Source organism: Choristoneura fumiferana, chromosome 7, assembly GCF_025370935.1.
Source record: "Choristoneura fumiferana chromosome 7, NRCan_CFum_1, whole genome shotgun sequence".
Classification (NCBI taxonomy): Eukaryota; Metazoa; Arthropoda; class Insecta; order Lepidoptera; family Tortricidae; genus Choristoneura; species Choristoneura fumiferana.
Genome location: NC_133478.1, coordinates 2,403,759 through 2,424,284, shown reverse-complemented (window position 1 = coordinate 2,424,284; position 20,526 = coordinate 2,403,759). Strand labels below are relative to the sequence as shown.

The window sequence follows — 20,526 nt, the reverse complement described above, 5'->3', positions numbered from 1 at the left end:
ATATAAGTTACGTTTATCCGTTGCCTAGTATCCATAGTACAAGCTTTGCTTATTAGTTTGGGACTAGGTCAATTGGAGTCAAGTGTCCCATGATATTTATTTATTTGAAGACTGAGCTAGAGTGACAAATAACCCCCACAATTGAATTTGTTTATTTGTTCCCCAGTCGCCGTTCCCGCTCAGCACGCACGGAGGCGTGAGCAACGCGCTCCAAGGCAGCGACTCGCAGCTGCACCCCGTCTGGCAAAGATACTGAGCTTACTGCTATATCGCCACCTTCATGGCTCGGCCACTCCAACGCGCGCATCACGATCGCATTCTCCGTCTTTTTCTTTTATTCTAAACCATGTGGGAGAAAGAAGTCTTGAAAACGATTGTGATTCTGATGGCGTTAGACAATAAGGCGTATAGCCGCCTGTTTCTGTTCACTGCTTGATCGAGGCGCTCGTCGTGCATCAGTTAATGGGGGTTTCCACAGAGGCGAAATATCGCTAGATGGCGTTAGTATCGTGAATTCGTGAGGTACGTTTGACGTTTGCTTGCGATTGGCTCATTTGGTTTCTTCTTCAAATATGGCTTTTCTGTCCTAATTAATAGGATAATTTCGCCAGTGTCAAAGTAAACTCTCTTTGAGAGGGACGTTGTACGGTGATTGTACTTTTGCAACTTGATAGTAAAATTCCAGAAACCACGTGGAGACAACTTGCGCATTAAAAAATGTCAGACACGAGAGAAATATAGAATTTTGGGATCGCTGTTCACTGTTAAGGTTAGTCGCCGCATAAAACACTATGAAAATTAACTTCAACTAGCCAAAGATACAGAAATAGCAAAATTAGATATTGTCTACATCCGCCATGTTCGAATGCTACAAATCGAATCGGCTCATTTAGTTATGTAACCAATCGCACGCAAACGTCAAACGTCAAACGGACCTCACGATTTTTCGCTTCTGTGAAAACCCTTATTGGTACCACAGCATACATGTTTTCTTTACTTAGGGGCTGTTTCACCATCCATTGATTAGTGTTAACTGACGGTTAAATGTGATGCCGTCTCCGTCTATTCGAACAAAACAAATAGATACGGCATCACATTTAACCGTCAGTTAACACTAATCAATGGATGGTGAAACAGCCCTTTAGTCTATTTGGTACCAGTGCTGAGCCAGCCAATATTTAGTTTAATTGACATCTCTTAATGCGATGGTATGTCATAGAAATAATTATACCTGACTCATTACTTTAGCACCAGCAGGGCTACTACGAAACTCGAAACTCGAAGTTCGTGTCCGTGCGGTCCCTCTGACACTTATGCTATTTAATACGAGAGCGAGAGGGACCGCACGACACGAACTTCGAGTTTCGAGTTTCGGAGTAGCCCAGCCAGCAGTCTATGAGCATGCAAAAAGCTGCGCACAAGCTGAGCGGGCAGCGTCTTTTGTTCTTGGGGAAACAACGCAACTATACTTATGTTGGTTTATAGTCAGTTATGCAAAAAACCTTGCCAATAAGTAACGGTATTTGATTTTTACCAAAACGGTAAAATATTTTTTAAACTACATTTACACACCTATGACAGAGTTATAAAGGTTTAATTCAAGATTAGACAGAGACTTAGGAGTATACTAGAGTGTAAACGTCACACACGTTACAAACGAGACAAACAAATGTATTTAAAAAAATCACTAGGTGCTAATTCAACTTTGAACCGATTTTTTCTTCGCAGACAAATTCAAGAGTCGTCAAATACCGTATTTTCAAAGTATTTAGGTAGTAGATAAGTTTTTTTTTTTTACTAATTACATACTACTCGCATGCAAATTAATTAATAACACCAACATTTTTTAAAAACACTTATTTTTTCTGTTCCATATTTTTATGTTACCCAGGTAGGTAGGTACTGTATGAATTTTAACTAAGTTTTTAAAAAGGCTTACGAGTATATTCATGAGTTGTAAACAAAGGTTATTGTAGTTACCTATGGCTACCATTTTAGTTACCTATTAATTTAATGTTACTTAAATTGTACAAATATAAGTATAAGTAAATATAAGTCCGTGCTAAATACTCCACTCACAGAAATTAGTAAATTAGTACCTAAGTATAAGTACTTAAATAAGTATTCTTTATTTATTGGTAAATAATAAATACTATACTAGTTAGCTTTTAGCGTATTTGTCGACCTGAACTGAACAACAATAATGCATGACCACATAAATCAAACCTTATGACAATTATATGAATTACTTTATCAGGTTTGAAATATCAGGTCGTATATTAACCGCACCCCCAATTTTAACACACTCATCAATAAAGTTGTCCCATTTAAACGATACGAGAATTGTATGCAAATTTCACTACATTGCGGTATTTGTTCGATTCATTGTTCCTCAAGCTCTTGCATCGTCAAAATGAGGCTTAACTTAGAACAAAAACTTGTATCGTCGTGCATACTATTCTATGCTTTAGCAGGTAGTAAAACGATTTCTTGGTCGACCATACGCTAAGATAAATTGTTACTGCGACTTTATTTTTGTACTTTTAGATGTAATTTCGAATAAACGAAAAGAAAAACAAAGGTTCGTTTTATTTATAAAATCAACATAATATTTTTCATCTCTCCTGTTCGGGTGGAAAATTGCGTTTTCATCTCTAGGGTAAAGTATTTTTTTTTTTTAATTTTTCGATTAGCCCCGGAGTCGAAGATAGTTGAGTTACGTCAATGACACTTTTTTTTTCACGTTTCGGCATGGCCATCTAGAGGCACGTCGTCGTGACCAAGAAGCTTATATACAAAACAAGAAATTTGATCTTTATTACGTCACGAACATATACCATCTCTTTCTTTAGTTAGGTTAAGAAAGAGATGGAATATATATAAATAAGTAGTAAAGGTCAACCTTCTTCATTCTGCGTTCAACCTCCAGTTTTGTAGGTATACTGGTCGTGACCAACTCGATTTTTTTTTATACTCGGCCGAGGCAAGTGGCCAGGTCGAAAAGGTACCGTTGAAGGTACGTAAGTAAATTCAATTTACTGAATAATACTGAAATTCAATTTAATGATATTCTCATTTTTTTGTACTATTTCTCACTTTCCTCACAGTCGAAATGAAAAGTAGAGTGTCAAACTCGGGTGAAATTACCCATTTCCCTCGAACTATGGCGCTCTCACTTCGTTTTATGGTTTACTCGGTGAATATCCTATTAATATTACAAATGCGAAAGTTTGTGTGTATGTATGTTTGTTACTCCTTCACGCTAAAACGGCTGGACGGATTTGGATGAAATTTGGTATGTAGATAGCTGGACATCTGGAATAACACGTAGGTTACTCTTATTCCCGATATTCCCACGGGATAGGGATAAAATCTTGAAATTTCAACCGCTGAGTTTAGAGTCTTGAATTTAGGACAGTTGTTCTTAACACAACCTCAATGAAAACGATGATATAGAAGAATAGATTTTGGGAATCCCAGGGAATTTTGTAAAATCCCGGAATTTCAATATTGTACCAGATTGAGTAGTTCATTTGTGCGAAGCTGGGTAAACTCTAATTATGAAATAAAACAAAAGTTTAGAGATAAAAACTGCAGCTGATATATTCAGAATGATTTTTACAAATTATTTTAGTAAGACTAGAGCTCAAATGCTAAGTTAATTGAGTGGTCCGATATTTAATTATCTATTCTAACTACACTACTCTAGAACCACAGACATCTAAATAAATAGACAATAGATGTGCGGGCTCACACCTCAGCGTGCCTCAGCTTTCCAAAGGCATGTGTGTGTAGTTCCTAATCCGAACTGGGCTCGCGAGGGTAAGACAATCCAAGGCGTCTCATTCTGATAGGAGGCCTGTGCCCAGCAGTGGTATGTATATAGCCTGGTATAATGGCAATAGCCTCATCTCATTAACCCTTTTTCAGGCATAGTGCATATAAAGCAACCACATAAATGTACACAAATATTCGACCTTACTAAATATACACAATACGGTGCAAAATCATTTGAATTCGTTAAAAATATTCGTAGAATTTATAGTCCCTTACAAAATAAAACTATGATTTATTTCACATCTAATTTTGGGGGGGGGGGCCTGGAAAAGGGTTAATAGAAAAATACATAGTAGGGGAGAGCAGGTAGGCTTCGTACAGAAGGAGCATTCGTACAGTAGTCATATCTCCACTACCAAAACACATTGATGCGACTATATTTGTGTGCGTGACTCCCACTTAGACGTGTGCGCCGATGCTAAAATCTACGGCGGCGGGCGCCGGTCAAAATCGGCGGCGGCGGCGTGTTTTCGGCGTGATTTCGGCGCGGAGAATTTAAATATTTTTTTTTATAACAAAATTAGATAAAATGTAAAAAAAGCACGAAACATATCAACTGTAGCGACCTCCGTGCTAAGACATAGACAATGAAGCTTTAATTGACGCCTTGCAGCGGCTGTAATTGTCACGGACAAATATAATTTTCTTAAACGGGACATTTTTCTTTTTCTCTTCTTTAAGATTCACCGTACAAGTAGAAATTGGAAGCTCTCCGGAGTATATCCTATGTATGTATGAGTAACCTTATGGCTGAACGACGCTCGCTTCGACTGCAGTCTCCCGATGATGCTGAATAGACAAATTTCGAAATCCTTGCGACACGATATTCGTACCTTTAATACCGCTCGTGTTAAAGATACGATTGAGCGGAATAAAGGCTCTAAAGTGTTCGCAAGAGATATGTCTATTGGATTGGGCAAAGCCAAATGACAAAGCTGAAGAGAGATTATGGCAGTGTAGCGTGGACTAAAGCGGAAGTGTTGAGGGAAATCGAGGAGTTCTATGGACGGCTCTACGAGTCGGTCACTAAGCCGTTTTCAGCGCGGCGATTCAAGACCCAAGAGCAAAACTGACCAGACACTATACCTACAGAAGATATCCCGGATATCAGCCTGTACGAGATAAGGATGGCCCTGAAACAGCTTAAGAACAACAAGGCGCCGGGTGAGGACGGATTACGTCAGAGCTTCTGAAGGCGGGTGGATCACCGGCTCTTAAAGTCCTTCAGAGGCTCTTTAATTCCGTCTTGCTCGAAGGCACAACGCCAGAAGCGTGGAACAAGAGCGTTGTGCTGTTGTTCTTCATGAAGGGCGATAACACCCTATTGAAGAACTACAGACCCATCTCGCTGTTGAGCCATGTTTATAAGCTGTTTTCCAGGGATATTGTAAATCGTCTCGAACGCAGGGTCGATGACTTCCAGCCACCCGAACAAGCCGGGTTCCGAAAAGGCTACCGTAGACCACATTCATACGCTGCGGCAGGTCATACAGAAGAACGAAGAGTATAACTTGCCGCTATGTCTAGCGTTTGTGAACTACCAGAAAGCCTTTGATTCGGTCGAACGATGCCGTATCGACTATCGATATATCGAAGTGTTGAAGTGTTTGTATAAAAATGCCACTATGTCGGTCAGAGTACAGGAACAGAGTTCGAAGGCGATGCCCTTGAAAAGAGGCGTAAGACAGGGATATGTCATATCTTCGACACTGTTTGCTGCCGCTTTGAAAGACGCCTTCAAGCTTCTGGAATGGAAAGGACTACGCATCAATATCAACGGCACATTACATCACTCACCTTAGGTTTTCCGACGATATCGTGGTGGTCATGGCAAAGTCGATGGAAGAACTCAGCATAATGCTCGAAGGCCTCAATCGAGTCTCCCAACCAACGGGTACCTAGGCCTCAAAATGAACAGGGACAAGACAAAGGTCATGTCGAATGTCCATGTGGTGTCTACCCCTATTTTGGTGAAGAATTCGGTTCTTGAAGTTGTTGACGCGTATGATACCTAAGACAAACCGTCCAATTAGGTAAGTCCAACTTCGTGAAGGAGGTCAATCGTCGAATCCAACTCGGATTGGCAGCGTTCGGGAAACTCCGCAATGTCTTTTCGTACTAAATTCCTCAGTATCTGAAGACGAATGTCTTTAACCAATGTGTGTTGCCAGTGATGACATATGGATCTGAAACGTTGTGCTTCACTATATGCCTTATAAATACGTAGGCTCAGAGTTGCTCAGCGAGCTATGGAGAGCTATGCTTGGGGTTTCTCTATGGGATCGAATCAGAAATGAGGAGACACGTAGAAGAACAAGGGTCACCTACATAGCCAAGCGAATTAGTAGTTGAAGTGGCAATAGGCAGGTCATATAGCACGAAGAACAGATGGCCGTTGGGGCCGAAAAGTTCTCGAGTGGAGACCGCGGATCGGCAAGCGCAGCAGGACGTCCACCAACGAGATAGACGGATGACCTGGTTAAAGCCGCGGGTTCACGGTGGATGCAGGCCGCTGCCAACCGAAGCAACTGGATGTCTACGGGGGAGGCCTATGTCCAACAGTGGACGTCCTATGGCTGAGATGATGATGATGTAATCAATGACTAATAATAATTAATTGTAGTAAAATATAGAATGCTTCGAAAGTCAGAAATTCAGTATAGAAAACATTTTGAACTCGCGCCGATTTTACGCCGATACGCTGATCGGCGGCGGCGGCGTCGAAAAAATGGCGGCGGCGGCGGCGGGTCGGCGCGGCGCACACGTCTAGTCCACTCACACGCATAGGCTAACCGCGGAGCGGAGCGGCATTGCGGCGGCCAGCTTCTTCAGGGCAGATCGAAACGTGTTTTCGCTCCACATAAGTAATTTTTGGATTCAGTTTTGAATGCGTTTATCTCTAATAACTTTTTCTCAAATCGCTTACGTTATTATCCATGGGTTATATGTTAATGCTCTAGTTTTTCGTGTTAACGTTATTTTTGACATAATCTTAACGGGTATTTTTATTTTGTTTAATTGTTGCTTTTTTGTGTTGGGGTCCTTCGTTCATTGATGAGTGGGGTAGATTCGTACTGTACGAATGTACCCGCGCGTTAATTTTTTTTTTTTTTTATGTTTCCGAGTCATGCCTCGAATATACGTAAATAAAAACCGTCAAAGTGCGAGTCGGACTCGCGAACAAAGGGTTCCGTACCATTATCTACTCAACATTAGACGTTAGCAAAAAACGGCAAAAAATCAAGTTTGCTGTATGGGAGCATAAATTTTTTTTTTATTCTTAAAGGGATTATACAACTAAAAATTCCGTGAATATTTCAAGCGTCTACCTGTTGCCGTTATTAATATAAGCAAAACACAGTAAAACAATCACGTTTGTTGTATGGGAGCCCCCCTTAAATATTTATTTTATTCTGTTTTAGTAGTTATTGTTATAGCGGCTAAATACATAATCTGTGAAAATTTTAAGTGTAACTATTACGACTCAAGAGAGACAGAGCCTGTGACAGACAGACGGACAGACAGACAGACAGACAGCGGAGTCTCAGTAATAGAGTTACGTTGATACCTTTTGGGTACGGAACCCTAAAAAGGGAACTCGAACAGGGCAGGTAGACGAAGAAACAATGAAATCTGGTATGCAGGAGGTGTTTAGACAAACCTTAATTAAGATTGGTTTTTTGGAATTTTTTTGTATTTTTTATTTCAATTCCAAATTTTTACTTTTACGGTCATCGTAAAACCTAAATTGAAAATACAAACTGAAATATAGATGCACAGAAAAACCAGATAAATAAGACCAACACGGGAATCGAACCCAGGTCCTCGGTATTCCGTACCGCGTGCTATACCGCTACACCACTGTTGACCAACATATAGCACGCGGTACGGAATACCGAGGACCTGGTTTCGACTCCAGTGTTGGTCTTATTTTTCTGGTTTTCTGTGCATCTATATTTCAGTTTGTATTTTCAAAACCTTAATTGTCTATTAGAAAAGCTGGTCAAAAATACGGTATCAAATCCACAACACTTGAAACGCGCTTAGAAAAGTTCCACATGAAAACAGTTCCTGAAAACGATGGTAGGTACAATCCCAAGCGGTGTTTTAGCTCGAAAATTTGCGTCGAATCAAGTATTACGACTGATGAAGAGGATGCTTTGAACTTAATAAAAAAACTGAGATTTTGATTAAGACTGAATTATAATATGATTCTGTGTTATTTTCGACCTCATTAAATATTTGTACTTTGTATAAATTGCTATTTTGTGACTCTGTACGGAGGCTCCCCACTATGTACGAATGTACCTTCCACCGTGTACGAAGCTACCCCGAGCGTGAGGTGCTTTCGTACGTTTCTCATTTTTTGAGAAAACAGTCACAACTTTGAAATGTTGCTATTTGGCAACTCTAACGAATACTACTATGGTAACTAGATATATAGGCAATGTGGTAGTATTTCAATTATTTTGAAATTAGTTACTGGTTAATTTTTACAAGGCCTAGAGTAAAAAGTGTACGAATCCTACCTGCTCTCCTAATGCTTCATTTGTTAGTTCTTTGCCTCAAAAGCATAAATTCATTGTAGCGATTAAGCGAATCGCATTTCACCTCGAACTAACAATATTTTAATATAGAATCTTGATACTTGACGCCATTTTCACGTAGCATTTTACATTAGTATAATTAATTTGTAGCATCTCATTTTTCGTGTAGTTTTCCTTAGCGGCATTTCACCGTGATCGATGTCTGCTTGGGACTGTAATTAATTTGACGCGTTAATTGATGTTTGCACTAAAATACACTAATATACGATCGAGGTGAAATGAGACTAAAAAAAAATAAACGATGGTGACACAACGCTATAATTAAATTTACGATCGAGGTGAAATGCGATTCGGTCAATCGCTACAACAAATTTGGATACTGTTTTGCAATACTGTGTCAACCCACTGTCATTTTTCAATACAATCTCAACTGTTAATAGTTATTTGTGTCACAAGGGAGCAAAATGGTGTATTTACGGCGAGGGCGTACATTGAATCCAGAATGTAGCGAAGGATTCTGCAATAGAATCCTGAGCGTAGCGAGGGATTCTAAAGTAGAATCCTGAGCGTAATGAGGGTTTCAAGTGTTCACGCCCAAGATGAAAATAATTTTGCTCCAGAGTGGCTCATACAAATTTTCACACCGAGCATTAAGAAACATGAAAAAATATATTCTAAATATTATTAAAGAACAATCAGCGTAGAAATTATCAACTTCAAAAAATGGCATTTGCAATAAAACAGTTAGAAAAGCCTTGAACAGAAAAGTTACACTTTGCTCCCTCTCGTCAGGGAGGAAGTTACTTTTCTGAAGGAGAGGTGTGAAAAATTATTTTCTGAGGGTTGACATTGTATTGCAGAATTAATCAGTGGTGACAAACTATTGAATAACGGCATCCAGTTATGCTTTTGAGGTAAAGAACTCACAAATGAAATGCTTACACATTTTCTCTTAACAACACATACTTTTAACAGATAGATAGATTTAGGTAGACATAATAATATTCATTCATTTGCTCTTTGGAAATCGGCTGAGGTTTATAGGGTAGAAAATAACCCTTCTTCGGGCAGTCGGGTAATAACATTGCTAGCGGGCACATCGCGCGATTATTCCACTTTGTGTTGTCTACTTTATATATTTCTGTGGCTACAACCAATCAGTGAAAGTATTAATTCAAAAGCCTTTGCCAAATTCATTAACCCTTAATAAGGCAGAGGCGATTTAGCGACCACTTGCATAGAGTTGGAAACTGAACCTTATTGCTTTCATAATACGTCACAATTTCCTTTGTAATTATTGAAAATACAACTAGCTTTAAAAATATTCTTTGTCAGGTATGTACTCGATAGCTGCTTTTGATTCTGTGGTAGTTTGATCCAATAAATAGGGCCTTATAAAGGGTTAATATTGTGCAGTGCTTTTATATCGCCTAGCAATAACAGCAATACTCGTAGAATGGCCACGACTAAAAACGCCAGACAGCTGAGATTTGTCAAAACAAAACTTACTGTTTTTTACAGTCACATCTTGATAGGGATTCGCGCTGTCATCGTTCATCCACCATTACCTCTCATATTTCGTTTTCTAGATCTTTTTTACCGTACAACGGCATACCCTACTAGACAATGGCAAAATTGTCCACCAATGGACGGACAGAGCCATATTTTTTATTCAACAACAATCTTGATAAAATTACACTTCATTACATAATATTTACGATTTTCATACCTAAAATAAAAGAAAATGTTTTAAGCCCATTGACGACATTATAATTTGGGATGACAATGACTGATTTTTGTTACTTGCCAGTACTATACAAAAATTAGGCGAAATTTGAAAAAAATCGTCTACTTATTCAATCTTAAAACTACAAGCGAACTTTCGCAAGATATAACTTTAAGCGTCAATAGTTTCAATACCAGGTAATAAAATTTGAAATTTCATAGCAAAAGATCTCGGGCGACGCACAAACGAATTAAGCAGAGAATAAGAATTAATGTTATACGAGAGTATAATACCTATTCCCTTTAACACATTGGTATTGTCCCTTTCTAGCTACGGTCGATTCTCAAGAGTTGCCACGAATATTCATTGGAACGCAATGAGAGCTATCGTTTTATCTCTCACTAGATGGCGCACTATTGCGTGAGGTTTTTAGGTATGGCTTTCAGAGTCTGTTATTACGGGCGTGAAACCAAAGTTTAGATTAAAATCATATTTAATACCCTTAAAACCGTACCATAAAAATATCGAGCATGCCACGTGTTGCAAAGTCCCCGTTTTGTTCGAAAAAAGGGAGGACAAAGGTTTCCGAAAGACAAAACTGTTTTCAAAACACAGACATTCATTGCCCCGGAACGCATATTTGCCATAATTAATTTCAGATATTGCAAATATTCACTTAATAATTCTAATTATAAATAAACCCGCGTAGCTCACCCAAAAACTATGAGATTTGACATTTCGGAGACCTCACGCTACACTAGCGCCTCTAGCGGCGAATTCATTCGCGATAGCCCTCATTTTAGTGGGTCCACACTAAAATTTCAATAAAAAAATCCTAAGTAAGTACCATTGGTACATTCTTAAAGACAAAACTTCGAAAATCAAAATTTATGATGTATGAAATTCCTAAAGATGCTAGTCCTAACTCATAATTCAATTTAAATCGAACGATCTTTGCGAAGATCAATAATCCTTTGTACAAAATGTCTAATTACAATACTTTATAATTACTACCTTATAATGTATCTATCTAGATACATCTAGATCACGTTCATTGTGGAATCTAGATCTGATTATGTCTAGATAAATAGCTTAAATTATGTTAGTACTGAACCAGGGCCATTTTCGTGTGCTAGCAATTTTGTAAATTAGACATTTTAAACGTAGGTCAAATAAACGTTGGACATGTAGGTATCTTTAGGAATATCGTACATAGGATTTTGATTTTAGAAATTATGCTACGGATCCGTTTAAATTGTTTCTAAAAACAAAATGAAGTCTTCTTTGAGCAAGTTTCTAACTACAATATTTAAAATATATTCCTTCCACGCCCTGTATACGAGGGAAAGCTTTACTTTTGCGGGTGTCATCATAATTACCATTATCAGCTGTAGAATGTCCACTGTTCGACATAGGGCTCCCCCATCAACCCCCAGTTGCTTCAGTTGGAAACGGCCTGCATACCGTGAACCTGTGGCTTTAACCAGGCCCCTCTACCACAAAAATTACAAGTGCTACAAGCTATAAATCAATATATGGGCATTTAAAAAAAAGTGTACCTAGCGAAGAGAAAATTTAAATCGGTTGAAAATTGGATTTATAGTGATTTTTTGAAAAATCTATATACCTGTCTCTTTCTCAAACGCTTTTCTCTATGCGGCAAGTATGGCGGTACTAGCGTGTGACGTCACATGCCAGTATGTCTTCCTCTGTCTAATCTTGAAATTCAAACCTTTATAACTTTGTTATTTGTAAAGGTAGCTTAAAAAATGTTTTTCTATTCGATAACAGGCATTGTGTAGTTTTAATTTATAAAACATATACAAAGTAGTCAAATACCGTATTAAGTATAGCACTTGTTACGTTTATGGTATAAAGGCCAGGCCATCCGTCTATCTCGTTGAATGGACGTCCTACGCTACTACAATTTCCTCCTTTTAGAGATCAACATTATTCAAATTGGACCCCGAATGCGTGGGCAGATCATCCTTGACCAGCAGCGTCCCAATCGGCACGACGGCTTCATCCCTCTCTTTCAACTTGTGCATTTCGTTGCGTAGTTTCTCCAGCACCGCGTAGTTGGGTTCGTTGTGGCGGGCCTTGTCCTGGAGGAGGGTTATCTGCTGTTCCTCTATCTTCTTCTCTTTGCAGCTCTTGACCGAGCGCGAGCCGTACAGCCGCAGCAGCGAGCCCCACGACCGGACGTGCGGGTGCAGAGCCTGGGGGTCAAACACGGTCAAAGCCTGAGGGTTTCTCATCACCATCATATCAGCCTTATCACGTCCGACTGTTGGACAAAGGCCTCTCTGATAGACCTTTAGTTGCTTCGAATTATTCGCAGTAGTTTCTTTGGCAGTACATACAAATAATAACCTAACTTTTTGCTGACTGTACTTGTATTGTCACCAAAACTACATTTGCATACCAAATTTCAAGTCGATGCTATTAACCGTTGAAGAGTTCCGTCCTGCGGAGACGATCCTGGCTGGACTACCAGGATGTCACTACTAGATTATTGTATTGTCATGCGATTTACACAAGTATTCCAAATTTCAAGTCAATTTGACTACTGGAAGTTGGTCAAATTTAACTTGCAAGATTTGATTACAGACAGACAGACAACGGGACAGATGAAAAAAGGAGGATTATTCGTATGAAAAGAAAGGAACTACTGCATGTAATCCGTTGCTTCGGTTAGATGCGGCCTACATCCACCGTGAGCCCGCGACGCGACTTTAACCAGGTCTTCCGTCCATCTCGTTGGTGGACGTCCAACGCTGGGCTTGCCGCTCCGCGGTCTCCATTCGAGAACATTTCAGCCCCAACAGCCGTCTGGTCTCCGCGCTATACGGGCTGCCCATAGCCACTTCAACGAGCTAATTCGCTTGGCTATGTACCGACATATACTATCGTTATTCTACGTATCTCCTCATTTCTGAGAGTTTCTGCGACAAATCAATTAGCGCCAGTACAGTTTGATTAATTCGAGTTAACACTTGACAGATGGGCGTGCCTTCAGTCAATTTTCAACTTTGACGTCATACAAATAAAGCCATTTTTAGTATACCGCTACCCACGTTTACAGATTATGTAAAACTATTTTATTTGTATGACGTCAGAGTTGAAAATTGACTGAAGGCACACCCATCTGTCAAGTGTTAACTCCAAGTAATAGTACTGTATCGTGAAAAACAGAAATTCGCCGAAAAACTGGTCACCGACCTAGCTCAAAGAATATTCAAGTTGCAAGTGGCAACTTGCACTCCACATCGCTCGAAGAACAGATAACCGTTGGGGGAGGAAGGTCCTCTTTTGCAAAGTTGCAACCACGACCACGAGCCGGAAGACTGAAGCGCTGGCAGGTTTCCCACTAGGTGGACTGACGACATCGTGAGAGTTACTGGCAAATCGTCGTTCATTGTGGCGTTCTAAGAGGGAGATTGTTCAGCGGTGGATGTCTCCCAGCTGATGATGTCAGCAACAACGGGCACCAAGTGTGAGAGTGTTGCCAGTTTTGTTACCTGTAGGATGGCCTGGCTGGCTCGCTGCTTGGTGTTGCCAGCTTTGTTACCTGTAGGATGGCCTGGCTGGCTCGCTGCTTGGTGTTGCCACTTTTGCTACCTGTAGGATGGCCTGGCTGGCTCGCTGCTTGGTGTTGTCAGCTTTGTTACCTGTAGGATGGCCTGGCTGGCTCGCTGCTTGGTGTTGCCAGCTTTGCCACCTGTAGGATAGCCTGGCTGGCTCGCTCGCTGCTTGGTGTTGCCAGTTTTGTTACCTGTAGGATGGCCTGGCTGGCTCGCTGCTTGGTGTTGCCAGCTTTGTTACCTGTAGGATGGCCTGGCTGGCTCGCTGCTTGGTGTTGCCAGTTTTGCTACCTGTAGGATGGCGTGGCTGGCTCGCTGCTTGGTGTTGCCAGCTTTGTTACCTGTAGGATGGCCTGGCTGGCTCGCTGCTTGGTGTTGCCACTTTTGCTACCTGTAGGATGGCCTGGCTGGCTCGCTGCTTGGTGTTGCCAGTTTTGTTACCTGTAGGATGGCCTGGCTGGCTCGCTGCTTGGTGTTGCCAGTTTTGTTACCTGTAGGATGGCCTGGCTGGCTCGCTGCTTGGTGTTGCCAGTTTTGTTACCTGTAGGATGGCCTGGCTGGCTCACTGCTTGGTGTTGCCAGTTTTGTTACCTGTAGGATGGCCTGGCTGGCTCGCTGCTTGGTGTTGCCAGTTTTGTTACCTGTAGGATGGCCTGGCTGGCTCGCTGCTTGGTGTTGCCAGTTTTGTTACCTGTAGGATGGCCTGGCTGGCTCGCTGCTTGGTGTGCCAGTTTTGTTACCTGTAGGATGGCCTGGCTGGCTCGCTGCTTGGTGTTGCCAGTTTTGTTACCTGTAGGATGGCCTGGCTGGCTCACTGCTTGGTGTTGCCAGTTTTGTTACCTGTAGGATGGCCTGGCTGGCTCGCTGCTTGGTGTTGCCAGTTTTGTTACCTGTAGGATGGCCTGGCTGGCTCGCTGCTTGGTGTTGCCAGTTTTGTTACTGTAGGATGGCCTGGCTGGCTCGCTGCTTGGTGTTGCCAGTTTTGTTACCTGTAGGATGGCCTGGCTGGCTCGCTGCTTGGTGTTGCCAGTTTTGTTACCTGTAGGATGGCCTGGCTGGCTCGCTGCTTGGTGTTGCCAGTTTTGTTACCTGTAGGATGGCCTGGCTGGCTCACTGCTTGGTGTTGCCAGTTTTGTTACCTGTAGGATGGCCTGGCTGGCTCGCTGCTTGGTGTTGCCAGTTTTGTTACCTGTAGGATGGCCTGGCTGGCTCGCTGCTTGGTGTTGCCAGTTTTGTTACCTGTAGGATGGCCTGGCTGGCTCGCTGCTTGGTGTTGCCAGTTTGTTACCTGTAGGATGGCCTGGCTGGCTCACTGCTTGGTGTTGCCAGTTTTGTTACCTGTAGGATGGCCTGGCTGGCTCGCTGCTTGGTGTTGCCAGTTTTGTTACCTGTAGGATGGCCTGGCTGGCTCGCTGCTTGGTGTTGCCAGTTTTGTTACCTGTAGGATGGCCTGGCTGGCTCGCTGCTTGGTGTTGCCAGTTTTGTTACCTGTAGGATGGCCTGGCTGGCTCACTGCTTGGTGTTGCCAGTTTTGTTACCTGTAGGATGGCCTGGCTGGCTCGCTGCTTGGTGTTGCCAGTTTTGTTACCTGTAGGATGGCCTGGCTGGCTCGCTGCTTGGTGTTGCCAGTTTTGTTACCTGTAGGATGGCCTGGCTGGCTCGCTGCTTGGTGTTGCCAGTTTTGTTACCTGTAGGATGGCCTGGCTGGCTCACTGCTTGGTGTTGCCAGTTTTGTTACCTGTAGGATGGCCTGGCTGGCTCGCTGCTTGGTGTTGCCAGTTTTGTTACCTGTAGGATGGCCTGGCTGGCTCGCTGCTTGGTGTTGCCAGTTTTGTTACCTGTAGGATGGCCTGGCTGGCTCGCTGCTTGGCGGCCTTCTTGTTCTTGCAGACGACGGTGGCGGAGTGCCGCCCCACGCGCATCGTCAGCTCGATCTTCTGGTACTCTAGCTTCTTCATCTGTGGACGGCATTCACATTTTTTGTACTATTTCTAAAAAGGCAAAGGAATCTAGTCCATGCAGCCATGTCTGTACGTTTTGCGTATTTCATTTTTGTGTATATCCAAATCGTTTATTAATAATATCCTCATGCTTCTAAACTTTATATTTAAGATGGATATAGATTGCACAAAGTGGCTTAATGCTTTAACGTATAATGTAAAATCACCGTCGAAGACAAAGGCAATCAGATGCTAAGCTACGAACATTACAGCTTTATAATTTTCACTAACTTTTGCCCGCGACTCCGTCAGCGAATAATTCGTTTAAATGCAATTTTTCGGAATAAAACTATCCGGCGTATCAAACTATTTCTACATCAAATTTCACCTCAATCGATCCAGCGTTTTAGTCGTGAAAAGGTAACAGACTGACGGACAGACAGTTAGTTTCGCATTTTCATAAGTACCTATAGGATGACATTGACAATAGTATGAGATGTCAATATGACATTGTAGCAAGGTTCCACACACTGGTACATAATTCTGTATGGAGGTTTAGGTTATGTTAAGTTTAGATCGGCCTGAAAGGGTCAAAACCACACAAAAGTAGGAGCTCCGCGTAAACGAAGCTCAGTCAACACTTTGTCTGGATTCATCATCCCAGCCTATATACGTCCCAATGCTGGGCACAGGCCTCCTCTCAGAACAAGAGGGATTGGGCCATAGTTTCCACGCGGGCCCAGTGCAGATTGGGAACTTCACACACACCATTCAATTGCTTCGCAGGTTTGTGCAGGTTTCCTCACGATGTTTTCCTTCACCGCAAAGCTCCTGGTAAATTTCAAATGTAATTCCACATATGAATTTCGAAAAACTTATGCAAGCCGGGGTTTGAACCCATAATCTTCTGCTTGCGAGACGATAGGTCAAACCACTAGGACACCACGGCTTCTGGATAGGGCTTGCAATCCGGATAACCGGATATCCATATTATCCGGATATCCGCCCATTTTCAAATCCGGATAGAAAGCTCTTCATTATCCGGATAATTTGGATAATTCGAATATCTGATATTAAGCGCGCGCTCGCGCATTGTGAGAGGTTAGTGTAGCGTATGCATACACACAGATACATTTATTTTTGTGTTAGGAAGGTGTACATGCAATACTTATTAGTTAGGTTCATTCTTAACATCTTGTTTGGTAGTGGCGATGATGAATTTTTGGTAAATGTGTATGTAAGTAATGTATGTGTTTATTTTATTAATATTATTATATTTTATGTATTTTTTTCAATCTTCAATATATTTTTTACCTTACATTACACACAACACACCTGCTTTGATCACCCTTTTTTCTTGATTCTATGTTAATAACATCGTCAGGTCGAATAAGAAGGTAGAAGAAGAGATCGCTTTTTAGCGATTAGACCCCTGTTTTCTCGTCTCCTACCCTACCTTTTATGTTCTGATTTCATTTTATAATGAATGTTTTTTGGTGTTCAATACAATACGCTTTGTATTGTATTGTGTTATTTATTCTTATAATAGAGCAAGAGCCCGCAAGAGCCAGACCTTTGTTATAGTATCGTTATAATCCTTCGTTTTAGTCCGACTACAGGACCAGAGCACGAAGCCTATTCCTTGCAGCGGGGATTCAGACAAGTAGATGTGAACTCTCCGAAACTGTTCACCGCTGGATTGGAAGATGATTTTAAGGTTCTGGACTGGAAAGGACGAGGCATTAACAATAATGGGGAGTACTTCACTCACCTTCAATTCGCCGACGATATTGTAGTCATGGCTGAGACTATGGAGGACCTCAGTGCTATGCTCGCTGACCTCAGCAGAGTTGTTTCCGACCGAGTTAGCTTAAAAATAAACATGGACAAGACGAAGTCATGTCTAATGTTGTGCCAGCTCCCGTAATAGTCGGAGGCTCTGCGCTCGAAGTTGTTGACGACTATGTATACCTGGGACAAACGATCCAGTTAGGTAGGTCTAACTTCGAGAAAGAGATCACTCGTCGAATCCAACTCGGCTGGGCAGCATTCGCGGAAGCTTTGCAGCATCTTTTCGGCCAAATTACCGCAGTTTTTGAAGTCAAAAGTCTTTGACCAGTGTGTTGCCAGTGATGACGATGACATACGGATCTGAAGACGTGGGCGCCAACGATGGCCCTCATTAGGAAGCTCAAAGTCACTCAAAGGGCTATGGAGAGGTCTATGCTCGGGGTTTTCTCTACGGGATAGAGTCAGAAATGATGATATCCGCAGTAGAACTAAGGTTACCGAAATAGCCCGAAGAATTGCGAAACTGAAGTGGCAGTGAGCGTGCTCGCAGGACTGATGGCCAATGGGGTTAGAAGGTTCTCGAATGTCGTCCGCGGAGCGGGAGACGAGCCGTCGGTAGGCCTCCAATAAGATGGAGCGACGACCTGGTTAACCCGTCGCGCGACCAACGACTTTTTTGGGTAATTTTTGGACTAGTACCCTATGTTAAGGGTGATCGGAACTAGTAACAAAAATTGACTAATCACGAGTACTTAGATACGCGCGCCGCTGTGGCGCGCAGGGCGTTCGACGGGTTAAGATCGCTGAATTGCGTTGGAGTGCGGAAGCACAAGACTGGTCTGAGTGCGGCCTAAGTCCAGCAGTGGACGTCTTTCGGCTGACATGATGAATCGAATCTACTCTCGATTCTGATTATTTCTGAGCGAAGTGCTTTCCGGTTTTCAGTTATATTAAAAATTAACACCTTGCATAAAAAAAACTTTCAGCCTTTAAACATATAACCAAGGTCTGGCTGTCGTGGGCTCTTGGTCCGTAAGGCACAATAACAACAAGCAGGAGACAGAGAAGTTATAAAAGTGTTTTTAAGTTATTTCACTCATTAAAGTGACAAAATAATGATTTTTACGTGCGTATAAGACAATCAGTGATTAACTTAAATTAACACGATTCGTCTGATGAAACCAATTTAAAATTGTTTTTAGCGTTTTTTTAAAATATTTAGAAATTATTCAAATTATTCAAATAACCGGATATCCGGATACTGAGATTTCAAATATCCGAAATATCCGGATAATAAAAAGTTAACCGGATAGTGCAAGCCCTACTTCTGGATTAAATAAGTGAAAATAATATTCGGGAAAAAAAAGGTGATGCAATGTTTGCTACTACGTGATAACGATTAGGAAACGATGCAACAAATGGTGGCTACCTCAGTGTGTATGTGTCGGTCCTGCGCGCCGAAGTTGCGCAGCAGGCACGTGCGCAGGATGGCGTGCGGGGACGGCTCGCACGTCGCCGCGCAGAACTCCCGTGATGCGCGGGTCCTCTATACCCACGTAGTCGAAGAACTGCGGACACAGACCATCGACGTAAGCCCTGGATGGCAAACGAGCAAGTGAGTCCCCCCATAGACACCTGCAACACCAGGGGGATCGCAGATGCGTTGCCAACCTAGAGGCCTAAGATGGGATACCTCAAGTGCCAGTCATTTCACCGGCTGTCTTATTCTCCACGCCGAGACACAACAATGCAAGCACTGCTGCTTCACGGCAGCATTAGCGAGCAAGATGGTGGTGGTATGTGCCTTTTGATAAATGGGCGTTTTCAAAAAAAACGTGTACCTTTTCTTTCAAAATATATTTCAGTTTTGTGACGCCCATGCCGAGTGTATGAAAAAAAGGTCACAGAATGGTAATTTTTAAATCGGAATCGATTGTGCTTTTGATTCTGAGTAGGAAAAACAATATTTTTTCCAAAATTGAAAAAAAAGAATAGGTACACTTTTTTGTGAAAAAAACCCAAATACTCGTGACTACCGTGAGACGGAGATATGTCGAAATAGGGTACACGATTCACTCAAGAATTAATAGTTGCGGTTTACGTTTACGTGACTTGTTTCGAACCAATCCGTGGTTTCTTCTCAAGTCAGCTCAAACGGAAAGCCAACCGTGTACGTGTACAATATTTCGATACTTATTCCATTTAGAATTCTCAATAATTACATGGTAGTCTCAATGATTTCATTGAAGAATTAATAAATTAACATAAAAAAAATCAGTCACTAAATTTAACCAATCAAGCCCATACACACAAAAACTCTTTTACTGGTATTTTAATCATTTACTGCATAGTTTCTGAACCTTATTTAGCTCGTGCCGACTTAACGACTTTTTTTACAAGCTTTTATTTAGTTTCACCTGTCCCGTTGTCCGTTTGCCTGGCTGTCTGTATGTCTGTCTGTAGTCAAATCTTGCAAGTTAAATTGACGCGTGTACCGTGAAGTCAGGCTCGGGCTGCGGCGCGTCGAGCTCGGCGCGCATCTCCGGTATGAGGATGTGTATGGAGGCGCGCGCGGCGGCCGACTTGGCCTGCCGCTTGCTGGAGCCGCGGCCCGACCCGTACTGCATACCGCCGATGTACACCGTCGCCTGGTACGGGGACGACGCGTTCTCTACAAAACATACACAAAACATTACATGCTTGCAGACTTTTGTATAACTAATTAATATTAGGCATTATCATGATGCGGTAGTCCGGACGGTTACATCACTTTCCCAAAATCTTTCTTACTTAGTAGCAAAATTTCTGTACGCATTTTGCTCGACTGTTTTTTTTTTCCAATATGCTTTTTTACTGAATCTTATTTTAATCGACACAGCAACATTAGGTTTAGGTTATGTTAAATTTGCATCGGCCCGAAGGGCCACACCACACAAAAGTCCACGGCGTCAGCGGAGCTCAGTCGTCACTGCTTCTGTGTTAATTATAATTGGGAAAAACGCGATTATGCTAATAAGACTCGGTAAAAAGGCATTCGAGGAAAAAAGCGAATGAAAATTTTGGGACGACGAAATAAATTTTGGGAAAATGATCTAACAAAT

The 20,526-nt window shown here is 41.9% G+C and overlaps 2 protein-coding genes across 2 annotated transcripts in view; both read right to left on the bottom strand.

Moving 5' to 3' along the window:
- Nucleotides 1–20,526, bottom strand: part of sdt (MAGUK p55 family member stardust) — a 233,774-nt gene that overhangs the window by 44,905 nt on the left and 168,343 nt on the right.
- LOC141429843 (microprocessor complex subunit DGCR8-like) lies at nucleotides 10,783–20,240 on the bottom strand. The gene is given in 6 exon segments (XM_074090407.1): nucleotides 10,783–12,329; nucleotides 15,533–15,652; nucleotides 18,855–18,953; nucleotides 18,955–18,993; nucleotides 19,921–20,096; nucleotides 20,216–20,240. Coding segments are annotated over 6 exon segments (741 nt in total). The 3' UTR covers nucleotides 10,783–12,047.